The sequence below is a fragment of the Megascapheus bottae genome, chromosome 16, assembly GCF_031878675.1.
Source record: "Megascapheus bottae isolate mThoBot1 chromosome 16, mThoBot2.hap1, whole genome shotgun sequence".
Lineage (NCBI taxonomy): Eukaryota > Metazoa > Chordata > Mammalia > Rodentia > Geomyidae > Megascapheus > Megascapheus bottae.
In genome coordinates, this window is record NC_143524.1 from 31,415,331 (window position 1) to 31,442,125 (window position 26,795).

Sequence of the window (26,795 nt, forward strand, 5' to 3'; positions counted from 1 at the left end):
ATGGAGGACTGTGAAGATAAGGACACCTCTCCAGGGATAGAGAGTAATAAACTAGAAAGTACTGCCCAGCTTATGGGACATCTGGGAATCACCAGTCCAGGTCTAATAAACTCTTATTTAAGTCACTACTGTACCATCAATAATGTTAAAATACTTATAAATACATGCACACTCTCATTTTAACCATGTCATTTTCAAGTCACTTATGAAGATAAAAAAATAAAATATAATAAAACATTACCAGGCCTATAGTGTGGCCTAGTGGTAGAGTGTTTGCCTAGCATGAATGAAGCCCTGAGTTGGATTCCCCAGAACCATATACACAGAATATATACATATATATGTATGTCTGAAAGATGAAATATGTATATATAATCTGAAAAATGAAATACTATATGGGTAGGTGAAAAAATAAACAGTCAAAAAACTGGAGGAAAAAGAATCAGTAACAGATCCTGATATCTGAGATAAAGTCTCAGGAACTACAAAGTATGAAAGCACTGCAGAATTTTCCCCGCTTACTCTTGGGATCTGTCCACCCTTCTCTCCTCTCTGTATCCTAGAAGGTGGTATCTTTACATATAATTGAAGGATCAATCACTTTAATCTGACTCCTCATTGTAATTAATCAGGGAGATATATGGACAGAAGGTTGAAGACCTGAAGGAAAATAATTTGGAGATGTTTAACTCTCTATCTCTCTGCTCTGCTCTTCAGTTCTCTCCTTCCCTCTCCTCACAGTTTTTCTCAGTTATGAGTGGAAGTAACAGTGTTACTGTAATACTTAGGGCATCAATCCTACCTGGTTCCTTTTACAACCACAGCTAAAGCTACACTATTCATTTAACAATTTTGAGTTCTGACAAATTCTTCTGGTTGTCTTTTAAAACATGGCAACTCTTATCTCCTCACTACCACTTTACAAGATAGAAGTGGTCTGATGCTTATCATCTCATGTAACTCATGTAAACATACTACTTTTTTTAATGGATGCTTTACATTTTATTATCACTTGAAAGGCATTTGCATTCTGTTCTTGGCTATTATGCGTAATCCTATATTGATGCACAAGATTTTGCATGTACAAAATAAACTTACTACTCTTAAGGAGAAGTTGTTGCTGTATCTGACTTTGGTACCTGGTGTATTGTATTTATTTGTTTATTTGAATTGGGGAAGGGGAGTGGAAAGACAAGATGAAGAGAAAAAGGACAAAGGATGATCCAGTGTAACAGCAATATTCACAAGACAATATTTTGAAAATAAACTTTACAACTTGGGAGGGGGTGGGGGGAGAAAAGTGGGTAACAATTTTCAAGAGGTAATGTACCCATTACTTTATGAATATAACTATATAGAGATACATCATCCTGACAATAAATTTTAAAAAATGCTACTCTTGGTAAACCATTGTATAATTATGTTTTTTTTTAATTATTCCATTTTAGATTACCTGATGAGACCCTGAGAGATATACCAAGGAAACACACATTTAGAGTTGTTGTTGCTGTGTGTTTTTAATTTTTTATCTTTAAATAGTTATACAAAACAATTTATCTTGATCAATGTCCTCCCTCCCCCATAATTTTCCCCCATCTCTCGCAACCCCATCCATCTACTTGTAAAGCAAACAAAGCAAGTGATACATTTATCCATAAAATTTAGTTTGGAAGCGCCTACCTGTACCCTGTCATGTTTCCTCAGTTAAGGAAAGCAGCAAATTTCTCCTTAGGTCAGTGAATTTGAATGGATATTGTGAAAAGAGTTATGAGGAGAGAGTCCAAGAATAAAGACTCCTCTTCTACTCCTTTATGCTATCACATTCAAATCTGCCAGCACCAAAGATGCCAAAAGGGAGATTTCATGTCTATTTCTTTACTCCTGCTACTGCTCCATGGCTTCCTTCATACCCCATGCCAAGATAAAGTTACAACACTATGGACTGAGGAGGGAAAGATAACTTTGGGAATGAATTCATGATTGAGTCTTACCGTTCTGCAGTTTTCCTTGCTGCTGTTTTGTTTCAAAGGGAAGAAGCTCCTGCGTCAACAGGTAGTTTAGGTCACAACTCTGGCCTGGGAAGGAGACATAAGAAGAAGCTAAGTTAGGACTGGTGATCAGTGAGGCACATCAGGATTCTGGCAGCCTGTGCCTTCCCAGACTCACTCTTGTTGAAATGAGAGTTATGTGCTTCCTGAGATGTTCCTTGTTCCTCTGCACTTACACTGACTCTTATCTTTTAACCTCTTCTCATTTTCACCCAATCAGGTCTCCTTCCCCATGGGCAGTTGTTGTTTTGGAACTTTTCTTTGCTAGCTGACAGTCAGTGGGCATATTCATTTCTTTTTAAGAACAGGCACACTTTTTCCCTTGGTTATCTCATATTGTTGCAGTATTTCACCTTGTTATCTGATATATTGTATATATGCTTATTTGGTTATTTGAAATAGGATAGGGAAGAGGGGAAAACAAGATGAGGGGCAGGGGTAGGAGGATGGAAATGGGGACCAAGGCGTGAGAAAGGGTATCAATGTTTGGGAAGTAATGAACCTTCCATCTGGTGAATATAATGTGACCCTTCTATTAATTACAATAAAAATATATGAAAAAAAGAAAAGGCACACTTTTTTTTACTTGTCATTCAAGTATCTCCATATCCTGGCACATTCTTTTTGTTATCTTAGCAGTAGCCTATGCTGATTTATATCTTATCTGTGAAAATTTGCATACTTCAAATGAAAGGTGAAAGTCTTCCGGGATCCAAGTCTCCATAATTAACAGTTGAGCTTAGTCATTTCTCTAAATTCTTGTACTAGCTATGACTATGAATGTGAATAACAGGCACATTTTATATTTAATCTGCCTATGTTCATGTTAAGGTGATACCTTCCATGAAAAATATAAAAGGGCATGCAGAAAAGGAAGGAGGAAGAGTGAGCAAATGTAATCATGCTATTCCGTATGCAATATGTAGGAAATGACATATATAACTTGTGGACTGCAATGGTGGGGGGAGTAAAGGAAGGGTGATATTGTTAAAAAGAAAGAAAGAAAGAAATATACTCATTACCTGACTAATGAAATGGTAGTTTCTGTGTATAACAATTTACTAATAGCAATAAATTGTTTTAATATAAAGTATTTAGAGTAAGGAATTTGACACTGAATGTGGATGCAAAATTATGATGATTAGCATGTTTAAGATTTTCACATGAAATGAGAACTACGTGCAATAACAGGTGGATATTGTGCATAGAAATATTTCCCAGACTGGGGCTGGGAGTTTGGCCTAGTGGTAGAGTGCTTACCTAGCATGCATGAAGACCTGGGTTTGATTCCTTGGCACCACATACATAGGAAACAAAAAAAAAAGCTGGAAGTGGTGCTGTGGCTCAGGTGGTAGAGCACTAGCCTTGAGAAAAGTCCAAGGACAGTGCTCAGGAGCTGAGTTCAAACCCCAGGAATGGCAAAAAAAAAAGAAGAAAGAAAGAAAGAAAGAAAGAAAGAAAGAAAGAAAGAAAGAAAGAAAGAAAGAAGATTTTGCAGACTCTAAACATTCACACAGTGAGACCAAAGGAAGTTATTCTTAGGAGAGGATCACAAAGGCTCAACAGCAATATGCAGATGGTCATATAAAATGATGCTTATGGAAGTGACCTCCAAGAAACGGGATCATCTATTTCCCATTCTAGTCTCTTTGCTTCCTGGATATCATGAAATAAGTAGCTTTTCTCTGCCATGCTCTTCTGCCACAATTTCAACCTAAAAGCAATGGACTATGGACTGAACCCTGTGAGTCATGACCCAAAATGAATCTCTCTTCCTTTTAAGTTATGTTAGGTATTTTGTCACAATTCTAAAAGTCAAACCCACCAACAGAGTAAATATTTACATTATACACAACTACTCAAGAATTATATTCAGTCTATATCAAAATCACTACAGATTGGTATTAAAGAGGGAAACTGAAAAGAAGATTGGTATTTCTAAAACAATTGTAAACCACAAGAAACAACTTTAAAATGTGGGAAAAGATGTCAGTTTGAAGGATCATAAGAAAAAGGAAAATTAAAACACAAAGATATACTACTTCACATTACTTAGGATGACTAAAATTTAAAAGTCCAACCACACTATATTTGTTTGTCACAGGTAAAACAACTGGAATTCTCACAAATTAACAGGAGGAACATGAAATAACGGTAGAGCATTTGTCTAGCAAAGGCCCTGAGTTTATATCTCAGTATTGCCAAAAATAAATAAAGAGCACACAGGCTATGTTTCAATAAAAAAAATCAGACAGAATTCATATTTCATGATAGAAATAGAGAAATTATTTCTTCTGAGGCAAGAGAAATGACAAATATCAGAGATAACAAAATGTCTTTATTTCCTTTGCTTACAATGTTTTCTCTAAGTTATGACTCTAATTAAATCATAAAATAAATAGTCAAGATTTTAAATGAATATATTAACTTTATAGGACTTAAAATCATGTTATCAAATTGATCAAATAAATGTGTGAGAGCTCTCTGGAATGAAAAGAAATCCTGACATATATATTCTGCTCGGGAACAAAGTCTAGTAAGGCCCATGGGGAACAGAGTCCTCAGAGAGGGAGAATCAGGGCACTTAAAAAGAAAGGAGCATGTATGAAAGAAAACCACAGGAAAGCAGTATACATCAAACATTAAATAGGCTTAGATGTCAGTTTATCAGATTATAAACCACAACTTCATGTGCAAAAATGGTGAAAGTAACACAATTACGAATGATGTTGAATTTCTAATAGAGACCCAGCATAAACTTGAGTTAAAGACTCATCAGTTTATTTATATTCTCAATAAGATACCTCTTCAAATAGCATTCATGATGCCAAAGAGATATCCAAAGGCATGACAAGAAGAAAGATTGTTTTTGGTGACTATATTGAAACATAATGCTTCTTATTTAAAGAGAGAAATTCTAACGCACAATAAAGGAAATATCTAGGGACTGCGAGTTTGGCCTAATGGTAGAGTGCTTCCCTAGCATGCACCCGGGGTCGATTCCTCAGTACCATAGACATAGAAAAAAAAGTCAGAAATGGTGCTGAGACTCTAGAAAGTCCAAGGACAGTGCTCAGGCCCTGAGCTCAAGCCCCACAACTGGAAAAAAAAAAAGAAAAGAAAAGAAAAATCCAGAATATGACATTCACTTACCCCCAAACAAGTGTAGTGACTAAAGAAATGTAAACCTTTTCTTGCATTATTTTCAGCCTTCTGCTGGTGGAGAGACTGTCAAAAATAGGAACAGTAACGGATCCTACAGTTGTTGATTATGCAGCCAAGTCCTAAGTAAGGCAGCTTCTAGAAACATGGCAGTTAGCATTTTATGTTGAACAGGCTATCTCATGAAACCTCACGAGGATGATTCGTATCTCAGCTTTTTTAAGGCCAGGAGTCACAGATGAGAGAAGTTCAGAAAACGATAGGAGCAAAGTTAGATCTCAAAGAAAATCTATCTTATCACACCAGAGGACCATTATCACTGCCACTGTTTCCAATATCTCCAGCGATTTTTAAGAATGGGTGTCTCCATGTTCATCCTCCTCAAGAGACGCTGGAGAACCAGCTAGGTGTGCTACCACTGAAACCAATGCCTGAACTTGCTAATGAAGAAGTAAGTGATAGAACTGGTGCCTCCACACTCCAGTTAGAATGGCCATGATCCAGAAATCTAATAGCAGATGCTGGCGGGGATGTGGCCAGGAGGGATCACTACTGCACTGTTGGTGGGAGTGCAAACTCATTCAACCACTATGGAAAGCAGTATGGTGGTTTCTCAAAAGACTAAACGTAGAGCTCCATTATGACCCAGCAATTCCACTACTTGGCATTAACCCAATCAACCAGAAACAAGGACATACTAAATCCACTAGCACAACGATGTTCATTGCAGCACTATTTACCATAGCAAAGATATGGTCCCTCAGTTGTTGAGTGGATCAACAAGATGTGGTATTTATACACAATGGAATTCTATGCTGCTGTCAGAAAGAATGACATTGCCCCATTTGTTAGGAAATGGAAAGACTTAGAAAAGATCATATTAAGTGAAGTAAGCCAGACTCAAAGGAACATAAGCTCAGTGGTTTCCCTCATTTGTCATAATCAGTAGAAACCTTGGGCTCTCCTAGCAGAGATTTGCAGTAGAGCAAAACCTGCATACATAAGGCCATACAGTATGATGCTAAATGAAAGGACCTTCAGGATATAGAGACATATGAGTGATTATTGTCCTTAATGTTCTATGTTATCTCTTATCTCTTTTGTTGTCCCTTGGTTATCTCATATTGTTACAGAATTTTACCTTGTTATTTGATATATATGCTTATTTTGTTATTTGAAATCAGATAGGGGGGAAACAAGATGGGGGCAGGGTGGGAGGAGATAAATAGGGACCAAGACATGAGAAAGGGTATCAATGTTTGTGAAGTAATGCACCTTCTATCTGGTGAATATAATGTAACCCTTCTATTAATTACAATAAAAAAATATATGGGGGAAAAGAATTGTTGCCTCTATTGGCAGATGACATGATAGATGTCATCTAGAAGAAACATATCTAAAAGATATTCCAAAATCCATCTGAGACCCTTTAAATGCCAAAGGGTAAACTGAATAGAAAGCAATCCAGCCTTGAAACATCATTTGATAGTCTTTCACACAGCCTAGTAAGCCAGCTTCTGCCTTTAGCCAAAAAGGATTCACCGATGGAATAATCAACCAGACAGCTTGAGACGTAATTCATAGAGGCATTATCAATAAATTTGTGATGTGAAGGGAATAAAAAGCCCATGATCCAGTGATTGGTGATTCAGTATGTCTAGCAAATTACTGAGAGACCCTCAAAGTACCTTTCCTATTGTCTGAGTGTTAAGCGCTTGATTTCCTTTCATTTTTGTCAATCTCTATAATAATCATACTCTCTTGGTCTAATGCATTTCAGGTATACAGCATAAAATATATTATTATTTAAATCTTTCCATTCTGCTTTTTCATCCTGAGTCTCAGTGCATACCTGGCTAAAAGCAGTCAGTAATAAACATGTTACAGCCTGAATGGTATAATGTCTTACAATTTCCTCCACTAAGCAAGGCACAAGTGGCTCACACATATATCCTACTCAGGAGAATGAGATCTGAAGATTTTGATTTAAAGTCAGTCCTGGCAAGAAAGTCTATGACATTCTTATTATCAATTAGCCACTAAAACGCACTCTACTGTCTTGAGTGCTATCTCCTGATGATTCATTTCAATCAAAACCCAGAAGGTTGGGAATGTGGCTTAGTTTTAGATTGCTTGCTTAGCATGCATGAAGCCCTAGGTTCAGTTCCTCAGTACCACATAAACAGAAAAAGCTGGAAGTAGTGCTGTGACTAAAACTAGCCTTGAACAAAAGAAGCTCAAGGACAATGTCCAGACCCTGAGTTCAAGCCCCAGGGCTGGCAAAAAATAAAATAAAATAAGAGAAAGAAAACTACTTCCCTGACAAGGGATATAAAATTAAGCATGCCAAAAAGGATCAAGATGGATAAAATGAAAATATTCTTGGTAAATGAGACTATCCTTCAAGCTGTCTTTACATTTTAGATTTTTGAGATTTTTCTATTTAATCATGCCTCCAAATAATGTCCAAAAGAGCTTTCTTGCTTTTTTCTCTATTTGCAAGCTGTTTATCTAATGTAAATTTTAAGAAGCAATCAAAAGATCCTGTAAATGGAATGCCATTTAAAATCTTAAAGCATATTTAGTTGGACCATAAGTTCAAATGCTCTAACAGAGACCCACTATTATAATAACCTAAATAAGAAAGAAATTCTGAGATGAGCTGGAGCCTCCAACTTCATTCCTATCAGATCTTTAGGCATCCACGCATTCTTTTCAAGAATAAATAAATAAGGCCAGGAGTTTGGCCCAGTGGTAGAGTGCTTGACTAGCATGCACAAAGACCTGGGTTCAATTCCTCGGTACCACATACACAGAAAAAAGCCAGAAGTGGTACTGTGGCTCAAGTGGTAGAGCCCTAGCCTTGAGAAAGTCCAAGGACTGTTTGCTCAAGTCCAGGACTGGCAAAAAAGACTAAATAAATATTTTTCCAAGTATTTAAAATAGTTTCTAATTCAAGTGGTATTTTTGGAAGTATTTTGTTGCTAGGGTGATGTATAGAGTGGCTACAGTTGCATTCGTCAGGTAGTGGGTACATTTCTTCTTCAACATTGATATTCCTTGTCATGTTTTCTCCCACTTCCCCTCCCTTCATCCTTCCCAATCATTTTATTTTTCCCCTGTCCTCCTCTATTTCAAATAAACATAAAAAAGTAAACTACTTGCATCATCAACAAAATTATTCACCAAAACAGAATCATAATAAATATTATGTTGTAAAATATTCAATATTTATGTCATACAAAACTAAAATAATAGATATTAGCTAGAGTACCAATTAAATACCATATATTTTGGAGTACTCACATCTAATATAAGAGATAAGTTGATATTAGTACTAATAAAATAGGAAAATAAGTTGACTAGTGCTACCCATAATAATGAGATTTGGAAAATGAGACTGACAGATATTGAATTTGCATGTACTTCTGCAACACCCAGAGTGAAAGTATACACTACTTTGTAAAGAAAACTAAAAGCTGTCCCAAGGTGAGCCTTGAACAACTCTGTGTAATACTTCATTATTCATTTATAAAGACTTGCAATTAAATTTTACATTGCTTGAAGTTTCTACTTAGGGTCCTGATCAACCATTATGGGAATTACTTACAGCAACTGCTAACTTTGCTAGATGGAAAATAAAGGTTCAAAACAATTACTCACTGATAGGTAGAGCTGATGAGATGGGAGAGGCTGCTATGTGAGTGAAAATGGGTAGATGCCAAGAAACATCTCAAAGTAGAGTTGTGTCTTAAATGGCTCGTCTCCAAAGTTCCTGTAGTTCTTGTTTCTTCCATACTGATGTGCCTCCACTGACCACCAATTTTCACTCCCATTTCCTGCAGATAGTTCCCAGTTTAGAGGACAGAAAAGTGTCCTCTGGCATCACTCTAAGTCAGAAATAATCTCCTAGTTAAAAAAAAAAACTGCCCAGCTCTCTACTTCCAAACCAAAAACAATGCTGTATTCCTAGTTAACAGATTTTGGATTCAAGCTAAAGAAATATCTCATTTCCAAGAAATATTATATTCTCACTTACAGGATTTAGTCAAAGTTCACATTCTTGTTGCTCTCCTTGAATTGCTTCATGGAGTGGTGATAAAGATTCCTTCAGAAAAGGCAGAAGACAGAAAACCAGGTGAAAGCATACTTGATTGTGAGAGTTTCCAGTGGGTGAGCTGATCATTTTGCCCTCTTATCCGCATCTCAATGTCTTGCCCATTAATTCAATCACTCAGAAATGCTGTCATGGCACTAAATGAAAGGACCTCCAGGATATAGAAACATAAGCCATACAATGAGTGATTGTCATCCTTAATGTACTATGTTATCTCTCATCTCTTTTGTTGTCCCTTGGTTATCTCATATTGTTATGGCATTTTACCTTGTTATCTGATATATTGTATATATGTTTATCTGGTTATTTGAAATAGGATAGGGAAGGGGGGAAAGTAAGATAAGGGGTGGAGGTGGGGGGAGGGAAATGAGGACCAAGACATGAGAAAGGGTATCAATGTTTGTGAAGTAATGCACCTTCTATCTGGTGAATATAATGTAACACTTCTATTAATTACAATAAAAAATATATGAGAAAAAAGAAATGCTGTTATGGGGGAAGGCTGCCTCTTCCATTCTTTCAAGGAACAAGGTGTAAACCTTGCAAACTCCATTCTTTTTTTCAGTTTAACATGCATATTTATTAGTACAGTACATCTTTTTTTACATCATATTTCAAATGATGTGTTTAACAAACAAGTATTCAAGAAGGGAATCTCTATATACAATCACTGGCACTTAGATTTTAAAACATAATCAAAATTAGGCTAAGGGTTTGTATATCGTAGATACATATTAAGCTACGTAATAAAACATTATGTCTATAGAGTCATAAGTTTTATGTCTATATAGTTGTGTTTATATTTCCCATATCATGTCCATAGCATTGCAAACTCCATTCTTTTAAGGAGCAAACTTTGCTTTAAGAGCTGAACTAGGAAGGACTCGAGTTTCATTGTTTTACTTGATCTTTTAAAGGATTTCTTTTGCAGCTGCAACATTTTGCCAAGAAGAAAGGGATGCCTTGACATGGAATAGTGATGTACACTTTATAATAGTGTTATTTACGAGGATGGGCTGAGTTACGGGAAAGTGACAAGGTATGATGGTGAATCACCTGGCAAGCAATAAAGAACAGTAGACAACCCAGTTATAAGAAAGAGATTGCTCTCAGAAGAGGATAAGCAGGAAAACAGAAGACCTGTCATGGTGCAGATACCATCTAGTCAGAATTTTAAAAGCCTAATCTCCTGCTCTCTTGTGTCTTGAGTGCTTCCTCCCGATGATTCAATTCAACCAAAAACCAAAATGAAAACCACTGACCTGAAACATGGAATCTGCCATCTTAAGATGCCAAATAGGACTAAGACAGATAAAACAAAAATATTCTTGGCAAATAAGTCTATCCCTCAAACCCTCTTTATACTTTTTTAGTTTTCAGGGCTTTTTACCATCTAAATCTCATCCAATCACATCTCATATAATCTTCACTAGCGCTTTCTTTTTTTTCTTTTTCTATCTGCCACTTATTTATCTAATGTATATTTGAAGAAGCAATCAGCTATATTCATCAAAATCAAAATGTCCCATAAATGAAATGCAATTGAAAAAGTTAAAACATATTAATTACATTTGATTGGAGTATAAATTCAGATGTTCTACTAGAGACCCATTACAGTAATGACCTAAATAAGAAAGAAATTTTGACATGAGCTAGAGCTTCCAGCTCCTTCTGAATTGCTGCTCCCAGAACTAGGCAGGTGGCTTCCCTCGCAGTCATGAATGGGATCCAGCCACATCAGTATTGCAGTCTGAGAGAAGACAATATGGGAAGAGCAGGTTCATCTCAAGAGGAAGGAGTTCACTTTTGATTCCTTCCCACTGACCAAGACATAAACACATGATGTTATCCAGCATAAAGAGAAGCTGAAAAATGGAGCCTTTCTACTTGTATTTTTTTTTTATTTTTCTGTTGTTTTTTTTCTATGTGGTACCAAGGAATCAAACCAGAGTGAGTGCTAGGCAAGCACTGTACCACTAGGCCAAACTCCTTGCCCCTCTACTTGTATTTCTTTAATCTCAGAAATATTGTATAAGATAAAGCCAATGGAGAGTGGAGGATATTCCATTACCTACAGTCCTCTGTCTCTCCGAATCTGTGAAAATATGAGGTGTTTTTTTTTTCAGGAGCTCCTCTAAAATAATAAATAACTCATTACTAAAAATTAGAAAAGAGATCCACTACGCCATTGGATGGTGCTGGGCCTACTCTTCATGCACGACCTCAAGAAAATCCTACTGATTCAATAACTCGCAGAGTTCTTCATGTTTAATCCTACGACACAGTGTATGATGTCAGGAGAATCCTAATTCTGAAAGGCATGAGCTCTCCCTATGTTTAATGAAGATTACAACAGATGGATGCATTCCAGATGTTCAAAACACAACAGTGGACAACATCAGACAGTATTCATTCCTTAAGGAGCTCTAGATTTGAGGAAGGAGACAAATATGTCACACCCTAGAAAAAAAATAGTAGAGGGCTGGGAGTTTGGCCTAGTGGTAGAGTGCTTGCCTAGCATGCATGAAGACCTGGGTTCAATTCCTTGGTACCACATATATAGAAAAAAAAAAAAGCCGGCAGTGGTGCTGAGGGTCAAGTGGTAGGGTTCTAGCCTTGAGAAAGTCCAAGGACAGTGCTCAGGCCCTGAGCTCAAGCCCAGGACTGGCAAAAAAAAAAAAATCTTAAAAAAATAGTAGAAGCTCTAAAATTTCCAATACATTCTGGTGACCAGGAAAGTCCACAGGAGCTCATAGTAGATGTATCTGGCTCTTTATGTTTCTCTGTGCCTCATAAGAGACATATCTGCTTTTCATCTGGAGACCTTGTGTCCTGTGTCCTGTGAATGCTCTGATTTCTGTGGTGATAGCATCATCTTTTTGTGGGTCATAGGGCTTGAATTCAGCCTAGGCACTGTCCCTGAGCTCTTCAGCTCAAGGCTACCAACCTACTCTTGAGCCAAGCCTCATTTCCCTTTTCTAGAGGTTAATTGGAGATAAGAGTCTCAGGTCCTTTTGTACGCAGGCAGGCTTTGAACCTTGGTCCTCAGATCTCAGCCTCCTGAGTAGCTAGGATTACAGGTGTGAGCCACTGCGCCCAGCTCTTGCAACCATTTTTTAAGTTGTAGTTCACTGGTTCTATTTGTTTTCAGTTTTGATTCTAGAGATTTTATTTTTCACTATTTACCCCTGATTTCTTTAAGTACCCACACCCAGCTTGGCATCATTCTTGAGTCAGGAAAGGGCCCTTAGATACTGCCATAAGCTCATAATTGGATTTCTGTGTGTGTGTGTGTGTGTGTGTGTGTGTGTGTGTGTGTGTGTGTGTGTGTTTGTGTGTGTGTTTATGTGTGTGCCAAGCAAAGCTTTTTGAGTACTCAATTTAAAAACACATTAATGGGGCCGGGAGTTTGGCCTAGTGGTTAAAGTGCTTGCCTAGCATGCACAAAGACCCGGGTTCAATTCCTCGGTACCACATACATAGAAAAAAGCCGGAAGTGGTGCTGAGGCTCAAGTGGTAGAGATCTAACCTTGAGAAAGTCCAAGGACAGTGCTCAGGCCCTGAGCTCAAGCCCAGGACTGGCAAAAACAAACAAACAAACAAACACCACATTAATGGATAGGAAAGGGGGGAAATCAAGATGGGGGGAAATGGGGACCATGACATGAGAAAGGGTACCAATGTTTGTGAAGTAATGCACCTTCTATCTGGTGAATATAATATAACCCTTTTATTAATTACAATAAAAATATATGGAAAAAAGAAAATGTTAAAAAAAACACATTAATGGTCAACTTAGTCACATAGAAACACATAAGTAATTATTTTAATGACAGTAAGTGATGATCACAAGAATTATGATAATGCAATTTTCTTCATCTCATTATAGGTGTGTGTTCTAGTGCCTTTAATTGCATTTTGCTTCGATTTTTCCATTTAACCCATTTATTCCATTACCATTGGGCTTCTCATATATACATTAATCTGTCTTATAAAGTACTAAGAACAGGGTATGCCACATTTATAGCAGACACTTGATAGTAAGAAGTGCTTCTGTCTTCAATAGCTATCACATTGAGCCATCTGTGACCCACCAGGCTCAACACCTGTCGAAGCTAGAGTACACACTCCTCTCAAGACCATAAAGAATGATCTTCTGCCAGACACAGGTGACTCAGGCCTGTAAGCCTCGCTACTCAAGAGGCTGAGATCTGAGAATCTCTGTTCAAATCTAGCTCAGGCAAGAAAGTCCAGAAGGCTCTTATCTCCAATGTGAATTACTCAGAAAACTAGAAGTAGCACTGTGGCTCAAAGTGGTAGAGCAGGAACCCTAAACAAAAGAGCTCAAGGATGGCACCCAGGCCCTGAGTACAAGCCCAATGACCAGAGAAAATAAAAAGCATCCATCAAGATTCAATAGGAATGAGACCTCTCCAGGGCAGAGTGGGGTCCTATGGAAATTATCAACCCTGGAAGTTTTCCACTTCAACCTCTTTAAATCTATTTAATATGGGCCAGGAGCATGGCACGGTGGTAAAATGCCTGCCTAGCATGCGTGAAAACTTGGGTTTGATTCCTCAGTACTACGTACACAGAAAAAGCTAGAAGTGGCAATGTGGCTCAGTGCTAGCCTTGAGAAAGCCCAAGGACAGTGCCCAGGCCCTGAGTTCAAGCCCCAGGACTGGCAAAAATAATCTACCTAATAATAACAATTTTAAAAATTAACTCTAACGTGGGCATCGTTGCCACATACCTTTAGTCCTATCTTTTGTGAAGACTAACATCTAGGATCACAGCTCAATACCAGCCCACAAAGGAAAGGCCACGACACCCTTATCTCCAATTAACCACCAAAAAAGCTGGAAGTGGAGCTCTGGATAAAGTGGTAGAACACTAGCCTTGCAACCAAAGCCCAAGAATAGTGCTCAGGCCATGAGTTCAAGCCCCAGAGCCCACACAAAAGAAAATTTCAAATAGAAAAACATATCTATAGTTTTAATATTTGTACTAGGCTTAAAGCTTTCCCCTTTATTGAGCATAATTCACTATATACAAAAGCCACTTCGGTGCTATATCCCTAATCTACATTCCAACCCTACACTGTCATGACTGATATACAGGGTGAATTCTTTCATAGCTTGGTGAATGTTGGGCAAAATCATAAGATGTTTTGAAATGTAGAATGGGAAATGAAATGGAGGCTTCTAGGAAGTTGTATGTTAACAAAAGGTGGGAGGGAGGGAGGGAGGGAGAAGGAAGGAAGAAGGAAGGAAGGAAGAAGGGAAAGGAGCAACACATGGAGAATGGAATTATGGGAGCCTATTAACTTGTAAACATGTCTCTATCATTTGGAATAAAGCTATACTAATGAGTGCCTTTCTGCTAGGAGGAACACTGAAACAGAAAATGCAGTCAGACCAGGGTGCACTTTAGATGGTAAAGGCCTAATGATGCACTTTCGCATTGAGTTGTAAAGACCCAAAATGCAAGCTAAAATCAATTGATAGTTCTAAGACTAGAGTCAGCAATTAACAGACAGGGTAGCAGTTACTTAAAGGAAGGTGGACTGAATGAGATGGGATGAGGGAGTCAGACATGGGTATGAGAATAGGGCAAATGCCAAGGACACCTCAGTGAAGGATCATGGCTCAGATGGCTCTGGTCTCTGATTTGCTTCCAGAAGAGAAAATCACAAGGGTTGTTGTAGACTTCATAAGCCTCACTTGATCACAAGATTTCTGCCCTATGGCATTGGCCACTCCCTAAAATCTGTGATTTCTAGTGATATTTACAAATTCTCCTGTTACCTTTTTAGGTTTTTAATTTCACTAACCTCTGCTAACAGCTCTGCCAACCCCATCATTTTCTTCTTTGTTGGCTCCTTCCAGTAGGTGCAGAGGCAGACTCTTGAGCAGGTTGTGCAGAGGGCTCTCTCTGCAGGACACTCCTGAAGAACAATGAATGCAGAGGCAGCCTCTCTCAGAACACCCTGGAGATGTCAGGAAGCAGAGTGGAGCAATGATAAACAACTTCTGCCCTGGTTTCATTCCATGTCTCTAAAGTGTCTCAGTAGTAATTCCTTACTATATTCAAATAAAATCTGTTTTTACAGCTTTTCTTAGAGGTACCATTAGTATAAAAGTAGAATATCTAGAGGAAAAAATGTTCAACAAGAAATGTATGTATATATGTAATTGTAACCCCTCTGTACATCACCCTAACAATAAAATTAAATTTAAAAAAGATAATTAACAAAAGAAAGTAGTTCTGTTACCTTTCCTAACATTTTCTTACTTAGCTATTTTTCATTTCAGTTTTATGTCAATAGAATGAATTCTCCTACCAAACCAGTAAAGCCTGTTTATAACTGTTTTATTCAGAGCAGTTTTTCAGATTTTTTTATTTTCTTTATATATTCCTATGAGAATCATATTCTGCATTGTGTTTAAAGCATAGCTGAGTGTAGTTGGCTTATTTGTGAGAGAATGAATTCGTATTTCATTAAATTATTGGGCTTCTTGGAATATGATATCCTTGAAGATATATTTTCTCAAATTAAACATCTTATTTGTCTATATAAAGATTGCTGGAGATATTTGTCATTGACAAGCTGGTCTTTGATTCAGGTAATAAAATGCATATCCTTTAGTTTGTAAACTACCTAATTTTAGTTCTTACTGGGAACAATCCAACATCTATTAACATATGAGACAAGTCCCAATTGGACATTCATCACAACCCCAATGTTGATTTCAAGGTAAAAGAACGTTGGAAACTATTTATGAATAGTGCATGTCATTATTATATTTTAGAAAACATTGTGAGCTGGGAATGTGGCTTAGAGGTAAAGTGCTTAACTACCATGCATGAAGCCCTGGATTGGATACCTCAGCACCACATAAACAGAAAAAGCCAGAAATGACACCATGGCTCAAGCCTTGATCCAAATAAATATTCTGAGGGTTGAAGACCCAGAAGTCAACCCACATAACTATAGCCACCTAATCTTTGATAAGGGAGAAAAAAATAGGATGGAAGAAAGACAGCTTTTCAACAAATGGTGCTGGCAGATGGGTTAAACACCTGGAGAAAACTAAATTTGGGTCCTTCTATGTCACCTTGCACCAGAATTAATTTCAAATGGATCAAAAACCTTGGGGTAAAAGCAGATACACTGAAAACTGTGCAAAAAGGAATAGAAAATACCCTAGGTCTCCTTGGCACAGGTCAAAACTCTCTTAATAAAGACCCAGAAACACAACAAATGAAAGAAAGTTTGGACAAATGGGACTGCATTAAACTGCAGAGCTTTTGTATGGCAAAGGACATAGCTTGCAAGTTAAATAGAAAGCCCACAGAGTGGGAGAAGATCTTCACTAGCCACACAACAGACAAAGGCCTCATATCTAAAATATACCTACAGCTAAAAAATACTGAAGTTCTCAAAAACAAATCCTCAAAGAAAACAACCATCTCATTAAGCTAAAGACTTAAAGAGAGAGTTCTCCGAAGAGGAAATAAGAATGGCCTAGATCCCACTCCTTAGCCTTTACTTAAATGTCCAGAAACAAGGGCATACTAAACTTACTAGCACAATGATGTTCATTGCAGCATTATTTACCATAGCTAAGATATGGAACCAACCTATATGCCCCTCAGTAGACGTTTGGATCAAGAAGATGTGGTATTTATACACAGTGGAATTCAATGCTGCCAGCAGAAAGAATGACATCACCCCATTTGTAAGGAAATGGAAAGACTTGGAAAAAATCATATTACGTGAAGTAGGCTAGACCCAAAGGAACATAGGCTCAATGGTTTCCCTCATTTATCCTAATTAATATAAATCTTGGACTCTCCTAGCAGAGGATTACAATAGCTCAAAACCTATGTACATAAGGTCTTATAGGAGGAGACTAAATGAAAGGAACTCAAGGACATGGAAACAAGAGGTTTATCTTGTGTGATTGTGTTAAGGGGAGCATCCATCCTGAACTCACTAAGAGCTCCCCCGCCCCGTAGGGGAATGTTGAAGGTCAACAATAGTAAAACAGCCCAGCCACCCTAACCCTTCCAGGGAGGAGAAGTCTTATCCCCACCCCCATAAGAAAGAATATCTACCTGCTTTGTTTGCGGACCCGCCAAATTCACACGCAAATTCAAACCAAGATAATTGGTTAGTTCTAACAGTTACTACGAGGCAGGCTGTAACCCTATTGGCTACCTGGGAGTAGCCGGATATGACTATGCAGTCCCTTTGTGTATGTTACATTCCCGCTGGCCACCTGCGTGTGGCCAGGCTTGACCTATTAAGGGCATGGTTTTGCCCTTAAAAACCCAGCTTGAGTTCTCCTGGATAATAGAGTTTCAAGCATAACTAAACTATAGTTTAAATTTTAAATTGTCCTAGAGTTTACTGCAGACCAGACTTTAACCTAAAATTATTAGTTAACTGTGAAAGGAAGATTCTTAGGAGAATCTTAATTAAATTGTGTTGTCTTTCATTTTTTTAAATAAACATGTGAGCAATGCCTTAAAAAAAAAAACAGCTTGAGAACCTCTTGGGGTCACAGTGTCAGCTCCCGAGTCTGCACTGTGTCCCTGGCCGGTCAGCTCACTATCCACTTGCCCAATAAATTCATCTTTTTGCATGAAACAGTCTCTGCATGGTGGACCCTGGTGGGACATGGAATCCCCTCCCCCGATCCCATAGCAGATTATTGCTCTTAATGTACTATGTTATTTCTCTCCTCTTTTTTTGCCTTTATGGTTAATCTCATGTTGTTACTGTGTCTGACTTTGTTACCTCGTGTACTGTTTATTCATTTATTTAAAATAGGAAAGGAAAAGGGAGAAAACAAGATGATTTGGAGGGTGTAGGGGAGGAGACGGGGACAAAAACAGGAGAAGGGGTATCAATGTGTGATAAGTAATGCACCTACTACCTGACGAATGTAACTGTAACCCCTCTATACATTATCCCAACAATAACAAAAAAGATGCTCAAAAAAGAAGAGGAGGAGGAGGAGGAGGAGGAGGAGGAGGAGGAGGAGGAGGAGGAGGAGGAGGAGAAGGAGGAGGAGGGAAGAAGAAGAAGAAGAAGGAGAAGGAGAAGGAGAAGGAGAAGGAGAAGAAGAAGAAGAAGAAGAAGAAGAAGAAGAAGAAGAAGAAGAAGAAGAAGAAGAAGAAGAAGAAGAAGAAGAAGAAGAAGAAGAAGAAGAAGAAGAAGAAGAAGAAGAAGAAGAAGAAGAAGAAGAAGAAGCAGCAGCAGCAGCAGGAACAGGAGGAGGAGGAGGAGGAGGAGGAGGAGGAGGAAGGAGGAGGAAGATTTTGCACGTTTTTCTCTATGTCTTTATCTCAATTTAATTGTCAGCACTTTGGGGAGCAGAATTAGAACAATTCATTGGATGGATTAAGCACGTGGGTGATGTTACCTAGCATATTGAACAATATACGTCAAGCACATAACATTGCTCCAGTAAACCAACCAATTAAACAAATCATAACTAAAGCAACTGAAACTTTTCTGTTCATCTCAGCTCTGGTAAGTTCACTTTTTCCCTGCCAGTGCAGGGACATATTTAGGAAAGTTTGAGGTACTTCATGTCTCTAGAAGCTCAAATTGGTGAGGGGGGAGGCTTGTAGAGAGAGGAATGAAAAGAATTTAATAAAAATAAAAATCTAGAAAAAAAATCAAGTTGAAATTCTACAGATGGAAATCACAATGAACACAAATTAAAACCCACTTGAAGGCTTCAGCAACAGACTAGAAAATGTTGAAAACAGGGAATGTTGACATGAAAACAAGGTCTAGCTATTAGACTATTCAGTTATACAAAGACAGGGGAAAAAAGTACAAAGGACATATGCCAGCTCTCCAGCATATCATTATAAGGTTAACCCAATGGACCATGGATTCAGATGAAGGAGAAAGACTGGGAGCTGATGATATAAAAATTACAGTTAATAAAATAATAACAGCAAATCTGCAGAAAGATATGATTAGCCAGCTGATAGGAAACCAAGAAAATAAGAGCAGTGAAGAAGTTGTCCACACCATATCATAGTTAATACATTAAAATCAACCGCTTTTTTAAAACCATAAAATAAGCAACAAGTCTTCTATGAAAACCAATAGAATCAATTCATATTTCTAAAGGAACACTGAAACTGAAAAAGGTATGGGATAATAAAGTGCAAAGCAAGAAAGCAATGTACTAAAGAGAAAAGGAATGCATATTATAGACAAACATCGAATTTCTGTGTTCTCAGGAAACAAGATCAAAAGTCAAATAAGTGGCTTGAAAGATTCATGGATAAATTGGTAAATGAAAAGAGTATACAAGTAAAACTTAGGGCAGATAGCAGCCAGAGTATATAAAAATATTGAACCGTCTCAGCCTTGGATCAGGAGATGGTCAGAGTTGACCCTGACACTAAGGAGATGCGGAAGCTCCTGGAGTAGACAGCCTCTCCAACCTGCAAGCCACTCATCCTACCGTTGGGACGAACTTCAAAACACTACGAGGAGCTGTTTAACTACTGTGTTGAAATATTTTCAATAAATCGGGGCACACACAACAAAAGATTGAACCTTAGATCTATATAGTAAATGAAGAAATAACCAGGCCACATTATAACTGCACCAAACGTGGAAGATGGGAAAGTGTCTGCGTTTCCCTATGCAGGCAGATAACAAAGATCACCAAACACCCAAGTGAAGACAAGCAAGTACCATAGCTCCCCACAGGGACTCCTGGAAGAACAAGCTGAACAAAGGCCTGGAACTGGCCCACAGCTAGTATAACCCACTCAGGGCTGTCACTGTGGTCATGATAGGGAAAGAAGGGAGCTGAGCATCCCTCTCACTACCCAGCACAATGACCACCATCCAGTCCAGTGTAAACAAGAAAACAGCATCACTGTCCATGTGGGATTCTAGCAGAGGAAGCTGGCCAAAATACCACATGCTGGAAGTGTTCTGCTATTGAGGAAAAATATGTACTAACTGAATCCTGGAACCTCACAGAAGAGAGTGAGCTTGATACATTTCCCTGCGCCCACCAGATTTATAAGATCACTTATAAGCTCAGTGGAACAAGGAAACATGGCTCTACATAAGAGAGTTTAGGAGAGTGGGCTGAACAAATGTCTGAACACCTTTGGCCTTTCTACAGCAAGGAAAAACCATTCATTGCTATGACACAGGTATGCTACAGTGAATAAGGGGTGTGGTGAAGGGTGCAAGACTGCAGGGACACAACAAAGCCCAGCAAGAACAAAATACCCCGGTTCTTTCTGAGGGCCTCTTGGCCAACCAAAATAACAAATGGCTGCATACCTGTGATACGTCCCTAACCAGTCTGAAACTCAGAGAAAAACAAAACAACAACAACAACAAAAAACCCACAAAACATTCCTGGCTGTGTCACTGGCAAGAGATATTCACAGCTGGAACCATGTCCATGGGACTGGCATATATCCCTCTGACTGGCAGACCCAAAAATCTCTGGGGACTATTTTTCCAGCAGCTGTGTGATGGTGGTTCACACTGTAATTAGAGCCACTCAAGAAGCTAAACTCTGAGGATTTCAGCTCAAAATCAGACCAGGCACACAAATCAAAGAAACCTTTATCTCCCAATAATCAACCAAAAAGCTGGAGGAGGAGATGTGACTCAAGTGGTAAAACATGAGCCTGGTGTGAAAACAACTAAGATCTGGGATCATAGCTCAATACCAACCCACTCAGGAAAGACCATGACACTCTTAACCACCAAAAAAGCTGGAAGTGCAGCTCTGCATAAAGTGGTAGAACATTAACCTTGAGATCAAACCCAGAGACAATGGTCAGGCCATGAGTTCAAGCCCCAAAGCCCACACAAAAGAAAACTTCAACTTCAAAAACATATTTATTGGCTTGATATTTGTAATAGGAATAAAGCTTTCACTTCTATCCGCATAATCCATGGATATAGAGCCAGTTCAGTGCTATATCCCTGATCCACATTCCAACCCTATATTCTCATGATACAGGGGGTGAATTCTTTCCTAGCTCAGTGAATGTTGGACAAAACATAAGATGTTCTGAAATATATTGTTGGAAATGAAATGCAGGTTCCTAAGCAATTGTAGGTGACCAAAAGGTAGTCGGAAGGAAGGAAGAAAAGGAAGGAAGGAAGGAAGGAAGGAAGGAAGGAAGGAAGGAAGGAGATGGAAGAAGAAAGGGGAAGGAGGAAGAAAGGGGAAGGAGGAAGGAAAGAGAGGGAAGGAAGAAGGAAGGAGAAAAGAAGGAGAGGGAGAAAGGAAGGGGTGGGAGGGACAGAGGATGGGAGGGAGGGAGAGAGGAAGAAAGAAAGAAAGAAAGAAAGAGAGAGAGAGAAAGAAAGAAAGAAAGAAAGAAAGAAAGAAAGAAAGAAAGAAAGAAAGAAAGAAAGAAAGGCAAAGTAATCACAGAGAAATAAGAATAAGTAAGACTAGGAAGTAGTAGCACATGGAGAATGAGATTATGGGTTTTACGGAGCCTATCAACTTGTAAACATTTTTTTATCATCTGGAATAAAACTATACTAATGAATGTCATTCTGCCAACACTCAAACAGCCTATGCAGTCAGACCAGGGTGCACTTTGATTGGCAAAGGCCCAATGATGCACTTTCAAGTGGAGTTATAAGGACGAAAAATGTAAGCTAAAATCACTTGGTATTTCTACCTAAGAATGGAGTAGGCAATTAAAGGACAGAACAACAATTACTCAAAGTTGTGCTAAATGAGATGGGTTGAAGGAGGCAGATGTGGGTATGAGAATAGGGAAGAAGCCAGGAAACATCTTATTCAATAATCATGACTCTGATTTCCTTCCTGTACCTGTATAGAAAAATCACACCGTTGTCTGCAGTCTTGATCACAAACTTTCCAAAAGCTCATGTCATCTCTTGAATTTCAGGACAAAGGAGTGGACTCTGTTGTTGCTCAGTCTGAGAAAGGCTCCTCTTCTCTACAACACATCATATCTACAACTTTGAACAGGAAAATGAAACAAAGGTAAGGACTTATTCCAGTTATATACAGATATCCAGTTATTATATTTGTTCTGGGTTCAAAATCTTGTGTTTCCAAGGTTAGGTACTTTATTCAGGGGACTATGGGGAAAAGGGAGAAACAGAAGCTTCCTTCTGGTCACTCCTACTTTAGAAATTTTAAATGGTATTAATGAGATTTTCATGCCTTCCAAAGCCTTTGTTTGCGCTGCCATTTTCATTCAAATCCTGTTGCATTGAAGAGAACGCTGATTCCTAATGTTCATTGAAAGGAAAATGTGTATGTATGTATTATTTTTCAGATTTGACATCATATAACACATGTTTCTTTGGTTCTCAAAATATACTACATTTTATTTCTCATGGATCAGGAGATAAAAAATTGATGGTTCAATTTGCAATGATTGAGGAGGCCTTCAGAGGAGATTCTCTGTCATGTAGGGGAGGATTAAGGAGAAAATGGTATGTGAATACACTGAGAGCAGAAAAAGGTGTAGGCCTTAACAAAAGCTTTGTGAGATACAGTCAGGATGCTCTGTGCCAAATGAAACAAAGTCCACAATATTCCCATTCCCCAACCACAAAGGATATTAATCAACATCATATGATGAACGTGACCTCAGCCGTGTCAACATACCAGGCTAGAGAAGTGTAAGATGGGGGCCGGGAGTTTGGCCTAGCAGTAGAGTGCTTCCCTAGCATGCAGGAAGACCGGGGTTCAGTTCCTCAGTACTACATACATAGAGAAGTGTAAGATGCAAATGAAGGGCATACACCTTCTGTTCATTGCATCTTGAAGTGGTTGTGTCACTCCACTCGCCAGCCACTAAAATGAAGATATAATGGAAAATCAGCTTAATTATTTAATTTAAATGTAAAAAAAAAAATCCAACCTACTGAAGGCTATCAAGGGACTCCAGTGGACTTGAAAACCCCTGATATTCTCTCAGATTCTGTGGTCATATTGAAACATTTTAGGAGCTCATGAGAAGTAAGAAATGGGACAGAGAACAGAAAGAAAGTCAGACACAAGGCACACCAGGAGATGGGATGGAACCTGTTCTTTTCTGTAATCACAGAAAAATTATCATGTTGGGCCGGGCATGTATGAAGACCCAGGTTTGATTCCTCAGTACCACATAGATAAAAAAAAAAAAAGCCAGAAATCATGCTGAGGCTCAAGTAGTAGAGTTCTAGCCTTGAAAAAGCCCAAGAACAGTGCTCAGGCCCTGAGCTCAAGCCCAGGACTGGCAAAAAAAAGAAAAGAAAAGTTACCTTGTATGTTTTACATGGAGTTTCTCACAGAGTGGGTTGAAATATGAAGATGCATCGTCTATAGACAGAATACTCCTGTAGGAGTGGCAGTGACAAAGAAATACATGATTTCTTCCTTATAGAACGTCATATTTTATGAGAAAGATAAATACATTAAATATTAAATGGAGATTCCAATGGTGAGTTGCTTCTTGTAGTATGAGTAAAACTACGTTTTCATGTTCAAGCCTCTAAAAGCCTTGAAATTTCATGTGTCTAAGTGAGTTTATCATGGATTCATTCCCTGCAAGCCTCTCTACTTGAATGGCTCCTACTCTGCATATATTTTCAGGACAGGAAAACGGATAACTATTTCCTATCCGAAAACAGGATTCCGATGACTCTTCCTAATTTTATTTCATTCACAATTTTGACTAGCCTATGGATTACAGCTTGGGAATTTCTCCAGTGTTTTCCATCATCCACCTGCAATCCACTTGGTGTCCTTGGTAGCTATGTCCAAAGAAGTGGTAAAAGGGCAGAGCTGATGCAAATCTGCTGGGTTCACATTCATGCTTTGTGAGGAGCAGGATTCATTTTTCATGCCCATTCTATTCCAGTTCTGTCTATGAGAAAGTGAAGAAAAAATAACACTTTGTCTTGAATAAAATGAAAGCGTAAATGACTGCTGAGATTCAATGCCTATCAATCTACAGGAATTTTCCACCCCAGTGTCAATTGACCTTTTCCCCAATGAAATCTGCACAAACATTTCTCCTGGCATTTCACAACCTGAACTTGTCCTGCATAAAAGGTGTGGGAGAGGGTATGAAACAGGTTTATAATACACTCAAAGAACACTCCACTATCACCCTTCTAGTAGATAGGACCATACTTCATATAATTCTTCTAGACACTTAAAACTGTGTAATGTCCTTCAAAGTGGTCAACATCAGATATTTGGGCACACATAAAGACTTCTGAATATACTTTGAATTCATGTAAAATCATTTAGGATGTATGAATTTTTTCCATCACATCTTATGGGTTTGTTTTAGTGGATTTTATTCTATTCTCTTTTACTACTTTTTTTTTTTGCCAGTCCTGGGGCTTGAACTCAGGGCCTGGGCATTATCCATGGACACATTTTGTTCAAGGCTAGCACTCTGTCACTTGGCCGCAGCACCACTTCCGACTTTTCCTGTGTATGTGATACCAAGGAATAGAACCCAGGGCTTTGTGCATATTAAGCAAGCACTCTACCACTGGCCCTATTCTCATTTTATTCTTGATTTAATTAACACAATGTGACGTGGGAAAGCTGTGTATTATGTGCTCATTCAGTGAATCAATTGTGAGTGCAGGGCATTCACCCAAGCTGGCATGGTGATCTTTGTAATTTTCTAAATTCCTACACATGAGAGAAATTACTGCCTGGAGTAGTGCTAGATCTATAGCACTAGCCCTCTGAGTGGGCATTTGGATGATGCAATATTTCTGTGATATTTGAAGTTTTATGCACAGGGCAGAGACCTTAGGCTATATTGATTAAAAAACAATACTGGAATTGCTTCTATACTCCAGAAATCCTCAACTCTTGACACATTACTTTATCTCTGAGATATTCTATTTTCTCCTTTACATTGAAAATAATGAATACCACACTGCATAGTAAAGTTGAGAAACAGAAAATTAAGGGCCAGGAGCTTGCCTAGCATACCTGAAGCCCTGAGTTTGATTTCTTGGTACCACATACACAGAAAAAGCTGAAAGTGGTGCTGTGGCTCAAGGGTAGAGCTCTAACCTTGAGAAAGCACTCAGGACCTGAGTTCAAGCCCCAGAACTGGCAAAAAAAATAAAAAAGGAATATAAATTAAATAAAAGTTTCTGACACTTTAATTTTTCTTTCAGGAGCAAAAATGGAGGAAATACGAACTTGGAACCAGTCTTGCATACAGAATGTAACAGAACAAAAGACTATGACCATATGTATTTTGACACTTGTGTCACAGAGATGAAAACTCTTGGGTGGTTGAGTATCATCATTGAAGTGATTGGACTGGCAGGAAATGCAGCTGTCATCTGGTTTCTGGGATTCCAGATGTGCAGAAATGCCATCTCAGTTTACATTCTAAACCTGGCTATGGCTGACTTCCTCTATCTATGCTTTCAGTTTGTGGATTCCCTGAATGAACTTACCACCTACTCCTTTATGGGCAAGGAAATCTATCTCTCTACTGTCATGTACTTTGTGTTTGAGTATTTTTATATAGTAAGCCTGAGCTTCCTCAGTGCTATTAGCCTGGAGCGCTGCCTGTCTGTCTTGTGTCCCATCTGGTACCGGTGCCACCGCCCAGAACATACATCATCCTTCATGTGTGTAATAGTCTGGGTACTATCCCTGCTGCATCCCTTTTTGCTAGCTTATTACTGTTCAGGATGTCAAGGCCATGATTGGAACTGGTGTTGGTTATTTAAACTTTGTACTGCTGGATACTTGCTACTTTTATTTGTGATTCTCTCGGGGTCTAGCCTGGCTCTCACTGTAAGGATGTTCTGTGGCTCTCGACGGATGCCCATGACCAGGTTGTATGTGACTGTCCTGATCACAGTGTTGTTCTTTATCTTCTTTGGCCTGCCCTATGGCATTGTCTACCTCCTAATATCTGTGGTTTATAAAGAGATCAATAAAATCTGTTACCTTTTCTTTCTTTTACTTTTACTGAGCTCTGTTAACAGCTGTGCCAACCCCATCATCTACTTCTTTGTTGGCTCCTTTTGGCAGCGGCAGTGGCAGCGGCAGAGGCAGAGGCAGAGGCAGACTCTTAAGGGGATTTTTCAGAGAGCTCTGCAGGACACTCCTGAAGACAACGAATGTGGAGGCAGCCTTTCTCAGGGGACCCTGGAGATGTCAGGAAGCAGAGTGGAGCAATGATGAACAACTTCTGCCCTGGTCTCAGTCCATGTCTCTGAAATATCCCAAGAATTCCTTAGTATATTCAAATAAGTGCACTTATCTCGGTTTTTCCACCTTTGCTCAGAGATATCTAGCATTATTATGAAAGTAGAGTGTCTATATCATTCTGTATGAACACTGTTATCTTTTCCAATATTTTCTTACTCAGTATGTTTTCATTCTAGTTTCGCACCAATACAGTGAATTCTCCTATAAACC

At 38.6% G+C, this 26,795-nt stretch overlaps 1 protein-coding gene across 1 annotated transcript; it reads left to right on the forward strand.

Annotated features, from left to right (window-relative positions):
• LOC150053091 (mas-related G protein-coupled receptor member X1-like) lies at nt 1-26,555 on the forward strand. Its single transcript, XM_090349254.1, has 5 exons — nt 1-58; nt 5,555-5,661; nt 9,252-9,383; nt 22,273-22,370; nt 25,532-26,555. The coding sequence occupies exons 1-5, from the start codon at nt 1-3 to the stop codon at nt 26,553-26,555; spliced, it is 1,419 nt and encodes a 472-aa protein (XP_090205380.1).
• Nucleotides 26,556-26,795: the final 240 nt, after the last annotated feature.

What these genes read in the sequence shown, in the direction of transcription:
- LOC150053091 (XM_090349254.1), top strand. Translation starts at nt 1, where the DNA reads ATGGAGGACTGTGAAGATAAGGACACCTCTCCAGGGATAGAGAGTAAT. An exon ending in AGAGAGTAATAAACTAGAAA is followed by an intron (nt 59 to 5,554) that starts GTACTGCCCAGC and finishes CAATATCTCCAG; the next exon opens with CGATTTTTAAGAATGGGTGT. An exon ending in AACAGGAAAATGAAACAAAG is followed by an intron (nt 22,371 to 25,531) that starts GTAAGGACTTAT and finishes TTTTTCTTTCAG; the next exon opens with GAGCAAAAATGGAGGAAATA.